This window comes from Periophthalmus magnuspinnatus, chromosome 22 (genome assembly GCF_009829125.3).
Source record: "Periophthalmus magnuspinnatus isolate fPerMag1 chromosome 22, fPerMag1.2.pri, whole genome shotgun sequence".
NCBI classification, from domain to species: Eukaryota; Metazoa; Chordata; class Actinopteri; order Gobiiformes; family Gobiidae; genus Periophthalmus; species Periophthalmus magnuspinnatus.
The window spans coordinates 14,627,862-14,650,270 of NC_047147.1; the positions used below are offsets into that span (position 1 = coordinate 14,627,862).

The 22,409-nt window shown below is 38.3% G+C and overlaps 1 protein-coding gene across 1 annotated transcript in view; it reads left to right on the top strand.

Moving 5' to 3' along the window:
• The window catches only part of LOC117390176 (ryanodine receptor 3-like), a 109,414-nt gene that overhangs the window by 21,228 nt on the left and 65,777 nt on the right, over positions 1 to 22,409 (top strand). The window contains exons 2-11 of the mRNA XM_055231285.1: positions 3,528 to 3,647; positions 11,138 to 11,242; positions 16,635 to 16,649; positions 17,028 to 17,102; positions 17,236 to 17,314; positions 18,132 to 18,244; positions 19,073 to 19,172; positions 19,376 to 19,469; positions 20,269 to 20,343; positions 20,961 to 21,117. Of these exons, the coding sequence (XP_055087260.1) occupies positions 3,528 to 3,647; positions 11,138 to 11,242; positions 16,635 to 16,649; positions 17,028 to 17,102; positions 17,236 to 17,314; positions 18,132 to 18,244; positions 19,073 to 19,172; positions 19,376 to 19,469; positions 20,269 to 20,343; positions 20,961 to 21,117 (933 nt within the window). The remainder of the gene's footprint in view (positions 1 to 3,527; positions 3,648 to 11,137; positions 11,243 to 16,634; positions 16,650 to 17,027; positions 17,103 to 17,235; positions 17,315 to 18,131; positions 18,245 to 19,072; positions 19,173 to 19,375; positions 19,470 to 20,268; positions 20,344 to 20,960; positions 21,118 to 22,409) is intronic.

The window sequence follows — 22,409 nt, forward strand, 5'->3', positions numbered from 1 at the left end:
TTCTAATTGCTGCATTTTAATTGCCGTTTGAAATGGATTATACACAAACAAACAACTCCTTAATCCCCAAAGCCTAGATGTTTTGATCAGATGTGTAAGCTGACCCATCTCAAATAGAGGTATCCATCATGGTGCCTTCTCTAACAGACCTGCTCCCACCACTTAGAGCAGGACTTTATGAATGATTGATAGCAGTGAGAGGGTGAAGGAGGAAGAGGAGGAGCCTGCTCATGGACACTCTATAGTCTGTTTGATTAAAGATGGATGGGACAACAGACAGGCATGTACTGTGTGCTTATGTGTAGGTGAGCGATGAGGGAGGGGGTTTTGATGCTGTCCTTATATGGCCTGAATATGGTTGTCTATCTGTATGACACGCACGTTCTACCTCAATGATGTACCTCAAGGCCTGTTCATTTGAGTTCAATCCACACTGTTCAAATGCATTTTAATATTGATCATGTTAGCCCTAGCCTCAAACCATTGTACATAATAAACAGAATGTATTTCTCACAAAGAGGTTAGGATTTTCACATTGGCTTGTTGCTTTATACGAGTGGTTTAGCAGCCATAAATACAACTGCCCAACTTAAGAGCTGGGGTGCTTGATTTTCCAAGGAAGTAGGTATGTAAATCTGCCTGACTACTTCCCGGCTCTCACAAACCATTTGGCACATCACTGCTATTCACTTGCATGGATTTATGGGAACATGTGCACCTTTAAAACAGCTTTTTCAAACATGCAAATCAATCATGGGTGGACTTCCCATCAGGGTCAAAGTATTTACCCTGAATTTAAAGAAGCTTTTAATTCTGGTCTACTGCAAACTGGAATACTGCATTCTTACACATGTAGAATAGGTAAATGTTAAATGGTAAACTGAATAGTGTTGTCACAATACTAAAACTTCAAACTCAATTTTGATTCTAAGGAATAGGCTTGATACTCAATACCGATTCTGATACCACAATGATAAGAAAAAGCACTCTTTGTTTAGCCAATTGAACGTAATTTTCAACATTAAATACTAGTACTTTCTTTTATCTTACTATATGGTCTTATATCGGTGTAATCCCTCAGTCGTCCAGGTATGTGTGGTCTTATACTTGTTCTGATGCAGCTCAAGAGCATTCTAAAGCTACTTAGGAAAGGTACTTTTTTAGTATTGATACTTACTTCACAACACTAAAACTGAATAAGTTTTGTGTGTGTTTGGAATGGCTATGATATTCAATAGGTAAGCTATTCTCTGACCTTTAACCTCACTTTTGTTAACTATAACCTATCCTTTTTTAGTAGAAAAGGATTATTGCAAGACTTAATATTGTGTTATCTGACCCAAAAGTACAGATTTTCTCTCCTCTGTATATATTCATGTGTGCAGAACTGAGCCTATCTTTAATGCACTATTGACCCTTTGCCTATCTGCCTGTTTCTAATTCTTTTATGGACAAACTCTTCAATGCAAAACAACCCGTCGTTGTGTCAGCCTGAGAGTGCGACACAGCAGCATTCTACACACCCCAAGGCTTTTTCTTATTTGTCTGCAATGCGACTAAACACGGCAAGAGTTACTGCGCCGTATCCCCCTGTAATGTGTTGGTGTCTTCTTTATGCCTCTCCCATGCATAGGGCCCAAGCTAATGGTGTGCTTTACTCTTACTACTAGCACGCTGCTCTCTGCTCTCAGCACAATCGCCTTCACATTAAATAATGCAGCTGGCCATTGTGCACAATTTCCCTCCTCCTTGTACAGAGCAGCCTATATCAGCACTTTTCACCTCTCTGCTACACTCGGGAAGAACTGTGTCTGTTTCACTGTTTACCAGGTCGGCAAAATCACATTATTATTGCCATTGTAGTTTTCTGTTTCAATTCGAAGTAACATTATTATTGTAAATCAATCACAAGACAGAAATGCTATGCTTGGAGTATCCATGTCTCATTATTAGGCACCAAGATACTCATTAGGACAGCTGTACAGCTCAAACTTTGTGCCCCCGTGATAAACTACTTAAAATATGTTAGCTCATGTTCATTTGCTAATTTCAGAGTGTCTGTTAGGTACCAGGCCAATTCATTTGTAGTAGATGAGAAAATAAATACTGATAAAGAGTCAGTTATTCTCATGGTGCTCCTCAAACACGTAGCGTAATTCAGTCACTGGGGAAGTGTGAGTACGTTTCCCTTTTGGACCAGAGTTAGACTTTCTATTCCATCCTTAGAAATGCCTGGAGTTTATGGAATACATGCAGTGAGTAAAGTATGTTATACCATGGTGTTAGTATTATGTTCAGTATACTGTCAAAACAGACTAACTATAGCCTTAACTGGTTGGTCCCTATCTTTTTCGCCTTAAACTAGTGTTCTTAACTGCATGTCTGTGTAATCCCTCAGTCGTTCAGGTGTGATCCATAGTAAGAGAAAAATTAAAATCTGTCAACTGGACAAAAGCTTGTAGGAGTGAAAACGTTCTTCAGTTCTGGTCAGATTACTGGTGGACACTGCCTTATTTCTATCTGAAGGAAGGACCTAGCTACACTGACACACACCAAATTTTTCTTCTTAGCTGCATATTTTGTATTTTCCATGTACTAAGTAAGCATTATGAACATCCAATCATGCAATTCAGTAGTCAATTTGTGCTGCTAAAATTTGTATATCTGCAGTCTAATCCTGTATACTTTTAATTGACAATATAGACCTTTTTAAGCCTGATGAATACAATATTTTCCAAACCACATAAAGCTGATTTGAAGCTTCTGTATACCCACAAAAACATTTTATTATTATTATTATTACTTTGTAATTTCCTCTTAAATTGCATGACACTTCGATCAATTGCTGGTGCCTTATTTGTGCAGCATAAGCCTGGTAAATAGCCTAAAGACGATTGGGTCCGCTCAGAGCCACAGTCACAGAGAGACGCTGTGTTTGAGCATCGTATTTAGTTGTGAAAACCTCCCAATTAGCCCGGGCTAGACACAAAACAGATAACCCATGTAGGAGGGCTATGCAGTATATTACAGGCTGTGGGCATATTAGTTGCGTGTGCAGGTATTTATCACATTGTGAGTGCTAAAATCTGTACACACTGACATCATGGGAACCCGCCTCATTTATGTAGACAAAATCAGGTCCTACTGATGTAATTCATTTATTACTAGAACAACAATGGTTCAAAAGTGCACAACACAATGTTTGTAGTTGAGGATCTGGTGGTATTGGTTAGTCTGTAAATGTTTCACAACATATCATTAAATTAATACATGTATTGGTCTACAAATACCCTGAAAAACATGCATTTTTAACTTACTGTGGAACATTCAAAGCAGAGCAGGTGGTGGACCCTTCATCAGAAAAAAGTTGCATATGTTTAAGCTTCTCTAGGATAAAATGTAAGTCAGTGTAAAGTCCCCAAAATGCACGCAAACCCAGTTTTTGTGTGTATGTGTGTGTGCATACGTGTGTGTGTGTGGTGATTTCCCCAAAGTGCACAGATTGAAGAGTGCTTTCTTTTGGACAGGATGATGAAGTGGTGCTACAGTGCGTGGCCTGCATTCAGAAGGAGAACCGCAAGTTGTGCCTGGCCGCCGAGGGACTGGGCAACCGGCTCTGCTACCTGGAGCCCACATCAGAGGCAAAGGTACGTCCACAGACAAACGCAGAAAGAACCCAGCACTTTGACTTCCAACAGGCAGTACAAGCAGCGTGGGATGTTTGGGCTTCAAATGTCGATCCACATGACAGCTGCTTGTTTTGGCCAGCAAGTGTGTTGGCAAGCACAATATATACACCACAGAAAAGTAAATAAAAGGCTCCACTGTAGTACAACAATCACTGACACAAAGTGGATTGATTACCTCGTTATGATATTGGCTGGTACATTAAAGGCAGTTAGACAAAGTTTTCTCTTGGAAATCGGGCATAGTTGATATGACAGCACTCATATTAGTATTGTTGATATAGGGACTTTTTTCATCTATATATTGCATTTTTAAAGTTTTTTTCTATATCTAAAGGAGGTAGAAGAGTAATAACGCTACAGTGCCTGCTTACATAATCACTATAAAACGTACAACAAATTGTATTATATCATTTTGTCATCAATTGTCACATATCTGATATTGGTTTTGGCTGAAAAAAAACTAACCAACTATATTAACAATCACAGATTTTATGACCAAACAGTGAACAAATGGGTCAGAAGATCTTCAAATTTGCAATTCTTGGGATGTTTTCTTGTTTGCAGTTGGTGCCAGGGAGAAATAGGGGTGAACTGATTTTACTGCACATGAAGGAAGGCATGTTGCATTTTAAAACTTTATGTAAAATTACTGGAGACACATAGAAAGCTACATAGAAAGGTGTCAGAACATTCAGTGCAACAAAATATGTTCTATAAAATGTGACCTGAGCGAGTGAGACTCACTAAATTAATAATTGAATTACTAAAATAAAATACAGAAATGAACCAATCATAATTTTGCCCTTATTATAGGAAATATGTCCATAATGATCAAAGACTCGTTATATAAATGTTTTAGATCACTAACCAAACATAATACAGTATTTTTTTTTTTATGTTATGTAATGTCTGTTATTTTTCCTCACACGTTTACCTCACACATTTATTTTGTAATCAAACAAATGTCACACGAGGCAGTGAACTGGAATGTGGATCTTGTGTAATGAGAGGTTTAGCTCAGTGAGAGGTGTGCGCCATGGAAACGCCAGAGCAAATGTTGATGTTTTGGTCTAACAGGCAGCAGAGCTGAGCCCGAGCACAGAACACTGCTCGTCTTCAAAGAGGGACCACACATGCTCCCATCCCACAGACTAAGCATTCCCAGTGTAGAGGCCTGAGACCATTACAGAAATATCCAGTCACCTATATATAGTGTCGTATATCTTGGTCAGTACATTTCAAAATATTGAAAAGTGCATATGAAGGTTTTCACGTTTTTCTGTTTGTGAAGAAAAGTTGAAAATAAGTTTTAAAAATAAAATCCCTCTATCCGTGTCATCAATGCACAATATTCCCTCCAAAATGCAGGGACATTTTATGCCCAAGGAGTACATTTTTATTTGGTAGTTAGTAGTATATTTGGTATTCTGTGTGGCCCTTGATTACAGTTTGGGTGCTACGTAACACCTCTACATATGTCACATCAACCAGAGAGCAAAATTATATAAACTCCACAAAAATGAAAGTAATCTTAAACATAATTATGTTAACAGCATTTAAGTGAAATTAGTAGTTTAACCTGTTATATACATATTAAGGTTGTATTTTAACACCACATAGATGTTAAGGGTTTGTTAACATAAAAAAAATCTTCCTCTAGGTTTATCTTATGGGTCACTTGTAAATCTACTCTTTACAGAGTTACATATGCATTATGCAGGGATCCCTTCTTAAAGCAATGTCCAAACTTAAGAGGAACTTAAAGATTACAAGAAACCACCACATTCAAAACATAAATTCCTCTCCTTAAGGCACTGACTTATAAAACCATGATCACACGCATGTTTCTTTTTCCAGCCAATTGAAAGATGCTGCTGTTAAATCAGAAACCCAGCGACATATTTTAGCCCATTCTCCACATGAGCGTAAACATCCTCTCTCTTAACAGCCCTCCACAGGACCTCCAGAGCATGATAATTCCCCAGTATGACACCCCTGCATGCATCTGACGGATAGTTTTTCTTAAGTGTTGGCGTAATTGCTATAGGTTTATTGCACACTTGTAACTGCTGACACATCTGCTGCGCATCTAAGTGCAAAGTTTTAATGAGCGCAATTGAATTAGATGGCATTGTTTGTAATCAGGAGGGTGCACTGTTCAGTTCTGTATTAGTGATCCAAATTATGATCTCGCCGTGCTCACCAGGAGGACACAAAATCCGCAAGTGATAGAGCTATTACTTGTCATTGATTAGCTCCTGGAGGGAAACACAGATGCCCTCACCTCTCCCAGGTCTAATGTGACATTCGTTTGCACTGCTAATGGCCTGTCCACATCGATCCTCTTTTAATTTTGATCTATGATTATGAATCCCACAGAAGAGCTGACAGTGTTTAAAAGTGTGCTTTGAATCACCACATTACCACAGATGTATTGCAATATTACATGTGTGAGGTGGCTATAAAAGCTACATAAATGAAACGGTGAGATGTAGTGTAGAATGTATTGTGCATTGCCATTCTATATAAATTCTTATTTTTCCTTTTTATTATGACAAACACTTTATATATACAGTATACAGGATACATATGTATGTCTTTCACAGTGGAACATAGTCTGCCCAGGGAGAATCTGCAATAACATAGATAGAGCATGCATGCAGAGTCTGGTTCCATAGATTGCAAGTTAGCATGCATTGAGAATCAAACCCATCTTACTCTTGCTAAAAATCAGAAACGCTAACCACTCTGCAACTCTTATTCCAGTACAGTTTGAATCAAGATATTGACATTGTTAGCTAAGATGTTTTCTGTTGTCCTGTCCACTCCAGCTCCCACACTCTTACTCAAGCCAGTTTGTTTATGTGTTGGTTCTGATCCTTTCACCCAATATTGAACAGTAATTACCCCTGACATATGTGATGGATGCTTCCTATCCAGCACTCCATCTTCATTGTGTGGCATTTTTATGAAAAGCCAGTGCACTACCTTTGGGATCACAAACAACCAAATCACAACAAATCCAAGATGGCACTTTTGGGGGAGAACTAAATTAGATTCCTCCTTATTTCTTATTTTCGTAAGCTTGTTACTGGATTGAAAACTAGATAAAGCAAGGAAGTGGTTGATTTAAACTGCAGTTCAAACATGGCATCAATCAGGCTGAAAGGGGCAGGTTGATTGTGATATATGGCCAGGCTACTCCTACTTGTCACTATGTTCACTGAAGGGGACATGCTTATACTGTCTAAGGCGTTGGCATTGATGTGCAACCTTTTATGTCTAAATATTGTTCAATTTTGAGTAATTTTCTAACACAATGCATAATTTAAAAGGTACACTGCCTAACTTTTCTAGACAGTTTAGTGCCATACATTCTAGGCGAAGCAATAACATCTCCCTGAAGACGTAGATGTATTTGTCCCTCCATAGGAAAAGTTACCTAGTCCACCTTTAACTGCAATTTTTTTTTTTTTTTTTTTCGCATTGCGCAATTGGTCGTAAAGTAAACGGTATGGTACAAGGCTTTAGTACTGTTGTAATAAAGCTGCCTGCTCTTTTTGCCTTAGTAGTGCACTTACTGACAGGAGTGGACACCCTTAACCCCCCTCAGGCTCTCAACACTTCACACAGCCCCCTTTTTGCAGCCGAGGTCAAAGGCCAGCTGTTAGTGAACCAATGGAGAGACGGTAGGGCTAGGTTGAGTCCCTATAGACACATGCTGTATGATGATGTATGGATAGGATTTTAGGTTTATATTGGGTTTGTTTTGTATGCAAATTCACCTACAAAAAGTTAGAAGCTCATCTCATTCAGTGTTAATTAGGGATGGGACGATAAACGATAATATCGTTAATCGCGATAAATAAGGTCCGCAATTAATCGTTCGTGGCATTTTTTAATAATCGCGATCATTGTGCACGATTATAATCGCCTTTACGGCATCACACAGCCTCATGTTTCCAGTTCCAATACAACGTTTATATGTTAGTTCTGGTGTTTGCCCACTCTGACATAGCAATGACACTTGTAGCTTCTGTGCTTATGGCTGTCTGAACTATATTCTGTCAGATATCAACAATAAACAAAGTCTGATCCGTAACTCTCCACAGGAACGGCCCAGTGCGCGCCTAACCCGTGCGCACAGATGAGACGCTAATGTGTGCACATCTTAGATTTTTACCTACAATAATGCAAACTGCAGAATAAAACAACACCTTTTAAACAATAGAAAAATTAAGTCTAATTCATACAGCTGAACACAAATGTGCCAGAGCGCATGGTCCGAATGCGCACTGTGTGCACAGGAGCAAAGCTAACCATTATACACGGTATAATTTACGTACAATTAAGTCAATAGCAGAATAAACCACACTTACCGATCGAGAACAGCATCCAATCCATCAAAAAATAAGGTCCTTTACTCCTGAGTCCACTGTGGGATCTTTAATCTTTGCCATGAACCGCTCCAGGTCCGAGATGCCTCTAGTTTAACTTGTACAAACATCCACAGTGTCCTCGATCACGTACTCCCTTTGGTTTGTCTGTTTCGTCATGTTTAAAACGCAAAACAACAGTGCGTAAAATGCGCCATTATGCACACATTTCTGCATCCACTCGTTTCCCAATTCACCAAAGTGCCTTAATTTAAAAAAATTAAGTCTTCGTCGACGGGCACTTGCGTCACTTCCGGCGCAACAAGGACCGGTCCATTTCTCCAGCATGGCATTGAGGAGTACACATTTTCTTCCGGGTACGTCTGTTTACGGAAAACCATGGCATGTGATACGTCATCCTGTCCCGCTGCTCATTGGCTGTGTGCGGTCTCAGTAACCCACAACCCCCACCTTATTGGCCAACATTGGTGTCAATCACAAGCTAATACGTGTGTTTCGCACTGGGGAACAAAGTTGGCGCTGTCAGAAGTTTATTATGCCTGAAATCGACTAAAGAAAGGCAAAGAAGTGACGGAGCAGATTTCATATTTGGAGTACTTTCCTGCAGCAGATTGGACATAATTTCTTGACTGGAATATATTCTCTGGACCTTTACGGAACAAATGAGACCAACGTTGTGTGAATATGTTGATGTTTGACAGAACCAGAGCGCTCAATGGTAAGTGAAGTCCAGATTCACACTTTGTGACTTTTCTATAAAAACGTCTTTCCTGTCAGCACTGTGGTGATTGCAGGTGAAAATGGTTTGCATATCCAGAAAGACAAGCGCCGCAGCTTTCATTTGATGTGTAGATTGTTTGTGTGGGTGACGCAGAAGTGTATGTACATTGCTGTAAAGTTGTAAAGTAGGCCCGGGCCGTCGGAACGTTAACAGGTTAATAATTATCGCGATAATATCGTTAATCGCGATTATTTTGGCCACGATAATCGTGAGTCTAAAATTTAATATCGTCCCATCCCTAGTGTTAATCCTATTCTGAATATATTTGCAATAGACAATACTATAGGATGAAAGTGAGTGCTGACCGACCTCATAAGGTAAGCTATAAGAATAGAAGATTTGTGACTATGCTAAATTAGCCTGGTCAACCAAATAGATTCGATGCCATAGCAAAATGTTGTGCATAGGTTATAATATTTATAGTTATTGTGACTCACATTTACTTACATTAATCTTCCATCCAGATGGACATTCAAATCTAATGCAGGAGATTATGGATGCCTCAAACTCAAACTTGTGTTTGTGTCACTATTATTGTGAGAAGAAACATCATAATTTTACATTTATTCACAATTATAAATTACTTAATAGCATTATAATTTTTTTTTTTTCTGAATGTTTGATTAATTACGTCTAGATGTACTTTTTTAGAGCACAGAGTGAATTTAAACTACTTCAAAAAATTACTACTTTACTTTTATATTGTGAAATGTCACGTTTAGTCTCTAAATGTGATAATTCACGTAGTTCACAGACATTGCTATGAGGAGGTACTTTAGTCACTTGAATTATAACGTGGCTCGACTGAAACACTTTTTTTGTTAAATTTACTCTAATCCCAGCTGCCTGCTTCTAAGTGGGTTCTGCAAAGTTAGCAGTCAGGTTAGAACTGTCTGAATGAACCGGTTTGGGACCATTGGATGCTCAGTAAAGAGCCAGCGAAGATGTTTTGGTTTCTATCTTTTATCTCACAGCTATACCTCACACTTCTCCTATCTCCCCATTCTGTCACTGTATTTTCTCCCATGCACTTTGTTTTGGCCTGGTTTTCTATTTGGGCATTTGTACTTTCATTATCCCCTCATAAAACTCTGGTGTTGGACTTGGATTTTTAAAGTGCAGGCTGACCTGAGTACACTTAATCTATTTTTAAAGCACCTTTTAATGAATATCGCCCACTCAATTAAGACAAGCTCGCTTCAGGAGTGGGGGAAAACGCTCGGCTCAGCATGGTTTTTATGAGTGAGCATCTAATCCAAATATCCCCTATGGAGCAATTTCAACATACGCCTCATATCTGGGAATGTTTTTCGCTTTGGTTGCACTATTTTTTTCATGCACTTAATCAAAACTGGAGTTGATAGGAGACTGGTTGCCATGGCGATTCTTTCGTAATAGGTGCCCGGGTTAATGAGGGAGCAGATGCAGGTGTATTGGTAATCGAGCTGTTGAAAAGGCTTGAGCAAAAAGTTGTATTTGTGTGAAGGGAATTTCGAATTACATACAGATGGTTTTGAGATTATGCTTGAAAAAATGTTATCCAACTATAATCCAATATAAATACATAATAAATACAGAAATTATTTTGAAATACATGTTCTAAGGAGAAACACCCACATTTTACTCAAAGAGATTCGAAATAAATATAATTTTTCACTTTTTTAATCTGTCATCTTTGTCCATTTTCTTTGTGTTGATTTAAACAAACTTACTAAGGTAACTTAAGGTACAATATAAAAATATATACTTTAAAATATTATAATGGAAAACAACAGCTGATAATATGTTACTCTTTATTTTACATTTTATTTTTATGCATATCTTTAAGGATTCAATGACTTGGACTGGAGTTTTAATTACACACTACTCCAGAACTTTTTTACTTTTATAATGTTTAATAAGGATATTCATATTGGTTCCAGTATCAGTATCGTCAATTCCAATACCAATTTGTTGATTTCTGCAGGTGTCATTATTCAATACCATTATTCAATACCAATTTTACCAGTATAAAGATAACATCAAATGATTTAATATTTCAAATAAATACAATACTTTTGATTATTTTCACGAAATTAATTTGTGATCTGTGCTTTAACTTATAGTACATTTGTGAGCCTTGCTATAAGTTTTAAAAGCTAAAAATTGGTATTGACTACGGTAGCAAGACAAAGACCAGCTATCGGTATTGGCTGCTTTGAACACTTTCATATTACACAGCATTCAAAGTATATTGCACATTTAAAATCTATGTTTCTTCTTTTTCTTAGTATGTCCCTCCAGACCTGTGCATATGTACCTTTGTGCTGGAGCAGTCCCTGTCAGTGCGGGCTCTGCAGGAGATGCTGGCCAAGAGTGGACAGAACAGCGAAGGGGTGAGTTTTTTTTTTCCAATGTATCCATCAGACGCACTATACTGTTGTTCCATGTTCAATATAAAGCCTGGTATTTTGTAACATATTCAGTGACTCTTAAGTGGATTACTGCAGAAATTCCCCATTCCATTGGCTTTGGGGCTGTAGGTGCATCGTCCTATGGCTCAGTGAATATAAATGACTCTGTGTCGTGTATGGGGATTGAACTGGGGTTTAAAAATAATAGTAACAGCTAAACTTGTTATGGGCTTAAATTTTAGTAGAGAAAGTGTGTGTGGGGGGGGGGGGGGGGGCATGCACTTTTTTCCTCTTGTATTTAATATTAATAACTTGAATAATTATTGTGTGTGTTTTGTTTTTTTTTGGAAGGCTACATACTGAGTCTTTGTAAGTAGAAGTCCAAACCAGCGCTATATGTATGAGTAGAAGCAATAGAGTGAAAAGTCTCCATTTCTGTAGTTATATATTTAACATGTTAACAATTTCATCCATACAAACCAATTTCTTGTCCAGTTTTCCATAATGGGACCATGTAACCTTTAACTACAATGTTGATATCGTCAGTAAACCCAGTCTTGTTCTTAATGTCCTTTACCAAGTGTCATAGTTGTGTAACTCATTCGTATCTACTATTCTCTGTGCAAATTTTCCATCCTTTCCACAATAGAAACGCAGCCTGGATCGACTGGTATGTCCACATTCCCACCCAGTCCCAATACAGCTTGACCACTAACACAATCCCTAACTCATTCTTAACCACCAATGTGTCCAATCTAACATGACCCATCTATTATAATCCATGGGTTATGTAAATCCGAGGCTCCGCACTTTGGAATAACTGATGATTGTATGGATTTTCCTCACACCCAAGGCAGTTAGATGTGCGGAGAAGGTCTGAACAACATGACAAAGACAAATAGTGTGCTCTATAGACTTCCTATTAGTGTTTCCTAGCACCACTTTTCAAATTTAATTTCATTTATCTTTATTTATACAGGGAGAACCCAATGACTAGACTACCTTTTTCATGAGTGCCCTGTTAAAATACACAACAATACAAATAAAAACAAAATACAAATAACTACATAAAAATAACTACATAGGTCCATTTAAAACATTAAAAACAGGTGCCGGCGTGATTGCATAATAAATAAATATTTATCACCAGATTATTAAAGTGTATTAGTGACACTAATATATCCAATTTTGCATGTCCTTTAAATGTATTCCATGTTTGGGAAGCACAATAACGAAAAGCTATTGTTTCCCATTTCAGTTCTAGTGCAGGCAGTTTTTAGACATAGACAATCATGAAATCTTGCATTAAAAGCTTTAAAGTATTAAAAGTTCAACAAGCAAGAGAGATATTTCATCAGCATTTGAAGTAGTTCCTATGAAGTAAATACATTTTATACAGTGTTGTTACCTTCTGACAGATAGTGATGGCCAATTACTTTTTCATAAAGTGTACAGTGATGGGTTTTAAATTCATCACCTGTTATGAAACAAAGGGCTGAGTGAAAGTGCATCTAAAGGTTTCAAAGCAGAGGCTGAAGTCTGCATGTGTATTATATCTCCATAATCCAGTACAGAAAGAAAGGTTGCTTGAACAATTTATTTTCTGTAATTCAATGGAATACATGATATATTTCCATAATAAAATTATAATTTTGATTTTAAACTGTTACATAATTTTGAAATGTATTTTAAGGATAAGTTTTCCTCAAGCCAAAACCAAAATGAGATATAGGCGGTGACTCTTTCAATCAATGTACCATTTAGTGCATAAAGCTAAGATTCACTTAAATGTTTTTAGAAAAAAAACATATATTTCAGTTTAATTGCATTCAATGATAATTTCAGATTTTTTTTAGGGAATTTGGAATTTCATTAAAATCTTGCTGCAATTTTAAAATTGCCTGATCAGCAGAGGGAGCACTTAAATTAAAAAAAAAAAAAAAAAAAAGTAGTGGGCCCAAAACTGAGCCTTGGAACACTCCTTTGCTTAAAGTAAAAAAAAAAGTTCTTAAAGCCATTGGCTACTACTTCCTGGTTTCTGTTTGAAAGATCATTTTGGAATTTGGAATCCAATTACACGTAGCATTATCAAATCCAATATGCCTTCATGTCCGGATTTTATGATCTACTGAATCAAAAGCTTTAGTTAAATCAATAAAATGTGCTGCACAATCTTGTTTATCCTCAAGGGCTGTGAAAACTTTTGTGGTTGCAGTAACAATACTCTAACCTTTTATAAAACATGATCAATAAGAGTTAAAAAATTAGCATTTACTTAAATAAATTGTAACTTGATTTGCACTGTTTTTTTTTCAAAAACATTTGCAAGACATGGTAATTGAGTCTCTTTACACTACTGGGGACGAGGCAGCACGATGCAGGATTACTGTCAGATTAGTAGTAGTCTGTAGTAGTCTTGCCTGAGGATGTAGAGAGAAGTATATCTGTATTGCGTGTATGTTAGCTACTAGAACCTTCACATATATGGCAGTATATTATGTGCTATAAAATGCAAATGGACCCTGATTTGATATGTTTACTCCCACAAGAATTACTGCCTGTTACCAGCTCCACACACAACAATTATCATAAAATGTAGACTTTCAAAAATTCCCATTGGAGGGCAATTCTCTTTGATGCCATATTGAAATTAACTGTATTTTAGCTGTCTTTGGCCTTTACCTCTGTTTGTTTGCACTAGATAAATAATTTCACATAGCTTGTTTTGTGTGTCTGAACACACACACTTAATTAGTAATAGCTAATTTATAATCTAAAGCCTACATAACTTGAAAATGGGTTATATTTTTGGGGTCTGCCTGCTTGCTTGTCTATATTGCCTTGTCTGGAATTTTCCGCAATATTACATAAAACATATCTTGCAATTTATACAATTCCAAGTTATTTTTTATTTCTCAAAAATACATTGTAAAAACATAATTTTTTACTGTGAGTGGCGTTGCCTCTATGAAGAGCTGTAACTTGGCTGTAACAGTTTGCGGGCTCACCACTAAAATGGTGTTGTTGTTTTTTTAGTTTTTTTTTTTTATCAAATTCCTAACACTAAACTTTCATCTGCCACTGCTGGACTCATTTGCACTCTATACTAACTTGACTGCCATTGGAGCTTTGCAGTGGACCGTTTGAGCTAAGGCAAGAGCATTGGTTCCACTGCTTCTCTGGAGCTTGTGTGAGCACTGGCAGGGAATTAAGAGCCTTAGCAGAGAGAATCACAATATTAAATGCTAAATTACAGCTCCAGCAACAGTTAACTGGTGCACTGATCCTGCTGCTGCGTTCACCACTCCCTTTCACATTATCTACAAGAATCCTATTCTTGTAGAATTCATTTGCCATATTTTTTATAAGCTTCTCTTTTATCACTATGCACCTTGTTTTCCTTTATAGCCAGCACTTTAGAAGCCTGGATGGATCATTCTTACAGTGCATTCACTCCTCTCACATTTATCTGTTTTCGATATTGTGGGACTATTCATCATTTTGCCGGGCCGGCCTGAAATGTCACCAGAAGGAGCGCCATTAAAGAGGAAACAGGAGGTTGAATATGTCTCTGAGCTGAGCGGGGTAAATCAATACGTCTTCAGAACAGATGGACTTATCAATAGACAGCGGCTGGAGTCTGGAGAGGAGCGTTGCTAGTTTGGGACGCTTTAGTAAGAAGACACAAAAAGACAAAAGAGGAGTGTAAGAACAACATAGGAGCAGAGAGAGTAAATGTCAGAGTGTGTATCCAACTAAAGAAGGTAATGTGGCGAGTCCTGTGGCACTGTGGCTGCATACGGAACCATTATGTTCTTTTATAATCTAAGAAAAGGTTACATTCAGTTGTACTCTAGGTATTGGATGTGTAGGTTGTTCCATTAGCATATGCAGGGTTATTATAATCTGACTGTGTAAGATTCTAGCTATAACACAATCTCTAAAAGAACAAAAATATGGAATACTGGTTTGATATAGTTTGATATAGATTGTTTTCAGTCCTAATTAAAATAAGTGTTCTCATTTGTACTCAACTATAATACAGTTTAGTGTGTTAACTTAAATTTTAAATGGCAACATTTCCTTTTCTTCCCCTTTAGTTATTATTAGAAGCCACATAAACATGTCATTCTTTTCCTTTCATTCCTAACTTACTTTTATATGGTTAACTTTACTGTTTACTTTAATCTTATAGTTTAACCATCCCAGGTCAAACTTGTGCACAGTGTCCAGCGGGGCCACAGCAGGAGGCAGCGTCCTGCTAAATGTCACGTCTCTAAACTGATAAGAGGATGTCACTTGTGGTCAGATCCGCCACTGTACAACAACAAAGCTCCTTTGCTACGCCCAATAGCCTTTTCCTTTATGGTTCAAGTGCAATACAGTTTTGCCCATTTACACTCAAAGTGTGGCTGGATGTGTGGTGCAGCAGGATTCGTATTGTACTGTTTTCTCTGTACACTATGCACTGCAGTAGGAGTGCTGGCAAAAGCCGCAGGGAGCTGAGGGTTTATTGGTTGTGGTGATTGCAGTTGGATGTGCCTCAGTGCATAAAGCTCAGTGCGTTGAAGCGATGTAGCAGCAGCAGCACAGTGGAGAGGAGACATGGAGCCAGTGCTGCAGTCTGCACCATGACAGCAACCCACCTATTGTCCCCGACAGCCTGTCCTTACACAAACACAGAGATACACTCTGGGACAGGGGAACACAGAGTGCAGCTATAGACACAAAACACAAACATGTCAACACTAAACAGGAATATTGTAATATTTTGCAATTACACATTTGTATTGAAACTTTGTGACACAAGTTGAGACTTGAATTATTTTCAATGAATACTTTATGTTAGATAGAGAAATATATATTTTAGAGGGACAAGTATTTTTTGAACATGAGTTTAAACATCTATGGGTCAAAAAATATAGTAACTTACTACAAACAATAAATTATCTTTTTTTTACACAAGTAACTCCAAAACCCAATGTACAAGTTCCACTTGGATAAATGGACCATGTCTTCTTTAAGGGCATCTGACATTACACTATGTTAAATCAAAATGCACATTTGAAGGAATATAATTTGCACCAGAAAGGCAAATGCTCAGTAAAAATAGAAAACCACCATTCTTTCCTCCCACATGATGTAGTCAGACCATGTAAGATTTTGAGAATAATAGAAAAAGTTGGCCTGACATAGCCTTGTGATTAGCCTGTAGTGTTAGTGTTGTGCAATGGACAATATATTTTTAGCTTCTTTTGTGAGTTCCTTGAAAAGACCCTTACAAAAAACTCTCGCTGGCAAAGCCTGAAAAGTGCTGTGAAAGACTAGCACTGTTCTTAAAAATAACACTTTTTCTTACCTTTATGCTTCCTAGCGGCTCATAAGGAAGGTGAGTTGCTTGCCTAAACCGAAAACAACTCCAAAACAAGCCACTACCTTTTTTTATTATATTAAACACCCTTTTGCATCTTTGGTGGAGATTCCATTTGTGCATCGTAGTGCTCTAAATGCAATGTGGACGCTCCCTTTGCATTGGATGGTAGTGGTGCATCCTTCCTTTTCTACCTGTGGAAAGATGAGTCCTTTAAAGTGCATGGATACAGGGGTCACCATCTTTTTTGGCAAGTCCAATTGCATGTTTTTTTTTCCTCAAAAGGTGATTGGTAACATTGATGATGGATTTTGCATGTCATAGTTTTTCTATGACATGATTTTCTGTCATAGTAATAACTTTTAAAAATGAAATATGTGTAAATTATATCTCTAGGCAGCACACAGCGGCGGACACAAGACCCTCCTATATGGACATGCCATCCTCCTCCGCCACTCCTTTAGCTCTATGGTAAGAGGGCGCGCACTTTACTACCAACACAATATAAACAGGCTTAGCCTTGCCTAGCGGGATTATGCATCATTAGCCTTTGACATTGGTGGTGATATGACATTGTGCAGTGCGATTCTTGTGTTCGTTGCAGTACCTGGCCTGCTTGAAGACATCGCGCTCACAAACTGATAAGCTTTCTTTTGATGTGGGTCTGCAGGAGGATTCCACAGGTGACAAGACTCTATCCAACCCTTTTATTTGCACTGATTGCTTTTTGCCCTCCCTGCCTGTGTCTGGGTTCTTTTTTTTCTCCTCCGATCTTACCCATCCACACACCTTATTTTGCTTTTGAGTGTGTCCTCCTCCCAGTTAATATTCCCCTGCAGAGTTCTATGTAGACATACGGTGAGCTACTATTGTCAGCGCTGATTACATCTCGCTGGCACGTTTGATACACTTGTGGTATCCTGATAGCAAGGACCCACTCCTCATTGTGTATGAGATAGGATTTATGCCGAGGGTGTCTCATTGCAGCTGCTGCATGAGAAAAGAAAACATTACATGGGGAGCAAATGTCTCTTTTTTGTGTTATTTGAGTCACTAACCACAGAACTAGTTAACAGCAACCAATTACACACAATTGCATCGCTATTCTATATATGAATGTAATATTGTAATAATGTAATATAAGTCAAGTCAACATGAGGGACCAATGTCATTAGTAGTAGTGATAATGACCTGAGACATAGTTATAGAAATTATACACATTGGGAATTTGATTTGATGTAGGGCTGGATTTTTTTTTCTTCATATTGATTGATTATGATTTTCAATTTTATAAAATTTTGTCTTAAACCAAATACAAATGTCCAATATTAATTTCTTGATCATTAACATCAGCCTTTCAAACCTTTCCATTTGACTGAAAATATTATCACATTTTTCTCCATAGTCTGAAGCTCCAAACCACATGCTTTTACTGACGGAGAATTGGATGTGGGTCTCTCGATTAAAAACATCCAACTAATAATTCTTATTGACATCTAGGGGAGGCGTGTTGGTGGACAATTCACCCAGCATCCAAGCAGAGATCTGAAGGAGAGAAGGTGCGCATTGGAGATGACCTCATCTTGGTCAGTGTGTCTTCAGAGAGATACCTGGTGAGTTTGTGTTCAAATACAGTTTGTTGAGCCCTTTGGCCTGTAGTTATGTTGATTTGTGCATAACACAGAGGTGTCAGCAGGGCATTCGACCAGCTCTTCCTGATGTGACAACATTTCAGATTATGCCAATCCTGTTACCAGACGTTCTGCTCCTTAACCTCTCTCCACCCGGGGACAGAAATCCTATTAAATGCTACAACCAACTTTTTTGGTTAGACTAAGACTGTAAAGCTTTGTGTACGATCATACATTGATTTCTGCTGGTATATTTAACGTGCTGTTATCGTCCTGGTCACATCCCAATGCCTAGTGTCATTAATCACTATTATATTTCCACTATAATACATTTCCATCTGACCGTCATGCTCTCTGCCTCAGCATCAGTGTTAGACTGCTGCAGGACACCTCACTGTGGAGCAGACAGCAGCTTGCTCTGGTTTATCGAGCCACACCATAAAGGCCCCGGACACATGACCACTGTCACCTATAGCCACTAGTGTCAATCTGCAGTCTGTTCTCGCTCTCACCCATCAGCAGCAACATAACACCCAAGGGCCCCTCAGGGCTCCAGGGGGACATGATGATGAGAACACAGCTGCCATCTACTTGTGGCACATTCTCATATTCACATGGACAGAATATTCATAAACAGTGCTGCAACATCAAGTAAATTTCTTACAAGCAAGGCATCTGTCAGTTTTATGTGTGGTAAACAGTGACATGATGTAATAGGAACACCACTGATGCAACGGTCTATTTCACTGTGTATGCTATGTGCTGTTATGGTTTATTAAATATGGTTTTCAATATTTTCATTCTTGACAGCACTTATCTATCTCCAATGGCAACATCCAAGTGGATGCCTCCTTCATGCAGACTCTGTGGAATGTCCATCCCATCTGCTCTGGGAGCAACATAGAGGAAGGTAATTTACAGCAGATATTCCAATTTAAATATAGTTATAGCAAATCATTTGTTGAGTGCTTGAGTGCTATTTAACAAAAGTGTATGTGTTTAATTTGATGCTAAATCATTATATATGTATTTGCTGGAGGTTAAAATCAAGTGTATTTCAATAAGGCATCCTATTTTTCAAAGATTGTATTTTGTTCCCCCTCACTGTTACAGGCTACCTGCTGGGGGGTCATGTTATGCGCTTTTTCCATGGACACGACGAAGTGGTGTCCATCCCGGGATCGGATCAGAGTGAGGAGGAGCAGAGGTGCGAATCACAACAAGTGCCACATAGAATAATGAGATTACACTACAGCAATAGGGGTCACTCTTTAGTGGCACTATAAGTATGTAACCAATGTTAACTGACCTGTGATCTCTGTATAGCAATCCTGATCTATAAATAGATCTCCATCCTGCCTGATCCCAGCCTCTCAAGGGAGCTGGAATAGTTGTGATTTTATTTTTAACCATATATAGTGATAATGCCATCTCAGATAAGACAGGGCATAGAAAAAACAGTGCAGGCAGCATGAAGTGGGTCAAAACCGCGGGTGAGGAGCGTACACATTTGGCCAGGTGCCATTAGGTGCATGTCCCTCCCACACAACCATTCACTTTCACAAAAACACACAGCACATACACACACAGACAGGCTATTTTTAGAACAGTGCTCTCCGGTGAATGGGGGCAGGATTAGACACCAATTTCCAGCGTTTCTCCTGCTGTTGTCCTTGAAATTCTTGAAAGTGTGATTTATACAGGCCATATTTTCTTTTAGAGCAGATGAAACATGTCGCACCGCACGAGCAGAAGGCATGATGAGCGATTTCTTCTTATCTTCCAACCCAGTCACCCGTATCTGTGATAGGCAGCGTAGCTATGGGTTATCAGGGCGAGGTATGAGGGATGCGGTGCTGTGTGTGTTTATGTTTCTGTGAGCTGGAGATGAACCTGACAGATGAGGAAGAACAGGGATGGGTCCAGGATGAATGACCTTCACTGTATCTGGGAGAGGTACATGCCCAGACAAACACCACCCACTCACAATTCTGTGGCGTCCCCAGGATCATCAACTATGAGACGGGTAAAGCCGGCGCCAAAGCCAGGTCCTTGTGGAGGCTGGAGCCGCTCCGGATCAGGTGAGTTTAGTTTCCTTTCTGATGTTTCTTATCTCTGTGTTTCTTCTGTATGTCCTGCTTAGCCAGTCACAACAAGGCCATCAATACAATATGTTTGAGCATCAGATTGCCCACATAAATATGGAGGATTAATTTAGACATGAAAAGTACACAAATGTCTACTATATGGTTCTCTTGTCTCTATTTCATCAACAAAAATGCAGGTCTAATACTTCAATATTGAATGACTCTACCTCTAATCTACTTCTGCCATTGCTACTAATTAGTTTAATTCCAAAGTAAATTCATTTGCACTCTTAATTTTCAGTAAAGTAAAATTACTTGAGAAATGTTCAAATCAGTTGACCATATTAATGAGAAAGCTGGTATTAATTTTACAAGAATTACTCAAAGTTGCACCTGTCTTTCAAATTTATTCCAGAAAAGTGCTTAATTATTGAGATATTTTCCCTGTTTGTTTTGCTCGTTCAACCACATGGCACGATAGATAATTAACAGCTAGCAGCCAAGTTTAGATCAACTAATTAGCCTGTAATATGCTTCCAGGGCTTATGAAATTCTCTGCTGTATTTGTCTGTATATATTTACTTCTGCTTGTCTGATGGTGACTTTGACAGCTGGAGCGGGAGCCACATTCGCTGGGGCCAGGCCTTCAGGTTGAGACACCTGACCACTGGACACTACCTAGCACTGACCGAGGACAGAGGGCTGGTACTACAGGACAGGGAGAGGTCAGACACCAACGCTACGGCCTTCTGCTTCAGAGCATCCAAGGTACATCCACTGGCAAAACAAAGATGTGGATATTTGCTACAGGTGTTCCAATCTGTGAAACTGAAGAACAAGGATCATACTTAAACACTAAATCCAGAAACTTCAGAAAAAAAGTATGAGCTGCACAAGGGAAGTTTACTTAAAAGACCTTTATTTACATGGCCAAAGCCAGCATGCTTTGACCTGCAACAGTCTTCATTTGGGCTTACATAAAATCACCTTTATGTGTTGAGGAAGAAAAGAATCTGCTCTCAGTATAGTGTTCTGTGATGTCTTTTTTCTGTAGAGTGAATATTCAATTGACAAATTAATATTAGGATTTATTTAAATATTTATGCAACTTCAATAGTTCTTATAAAGTACCATCAAAAATCAAGAAAATATCATCAAAGTAGCGACCAGGTAATGCAATGATAAAATGGATTAACCAGATTTAGGACAGACAAAGACCCAAAATAAACATAAAGCATAGTTTGGAGAAAAACAAGAACCCATTGAGACAGTTGAATGTATAACAAAAGGGGCCAAACGGCTGTCGATGAGCCTCCTGTATGTAACACTCACATGTTCAATATTGCATGGATGACACAAAACATATTTTCTTTGTGGCATTTGCTTTGGCTTCTCCCTTCCAAGGTCACCACAGCAAATCATGTGTCTCTAAGTGGCAGCGATTTGCATAATGTAATTTGTAATTTGGCAAGGTTAAAAACAAGGCACTGAAAAAAAAAAACTGTGGGCAGAAACAAAGATGCTGAATTCTTTTATTACCGGTAATCATAATAAATTCCGTAGCATTGAATTTGATCTTTTTTTGAGAAGTAACCAAAAGTTTTAAATACAATGACCTTGGAACAGTAAACAGTGTAGTAAGAAAATCTCCAGTAATATTACAAATCAAACATTATACACACATTCTAATTTAGTCTCAAACTAGGGCAGAACTGAAACAAGAAATTAACAGCATTAACCCTTAGATGCACACGTGGGGTCAAAAATGACCCCAGAGGTTGTTATTCTTCAAAATCTTTAAAACGAAAAGTTGAAATATATTCATATTCCAGGTATTCCTCACAAAACATGTTTGTGACATGAGGCCATTTGCATTTTTCTTTTTTTTTTCATTAATTTTAAGAAATTGCAGTTTTTGTATCACTACCCCACTCTTCCACAAGTGGGGTCAAAAAAGACCCCAAGCAATTCCTATGGAATCTTCTATGAACCTTTAATTCTTAGCAACTCTGACTGTGCCACTTACACATCTGATGTCATCTCTCACATCTGATGCAACT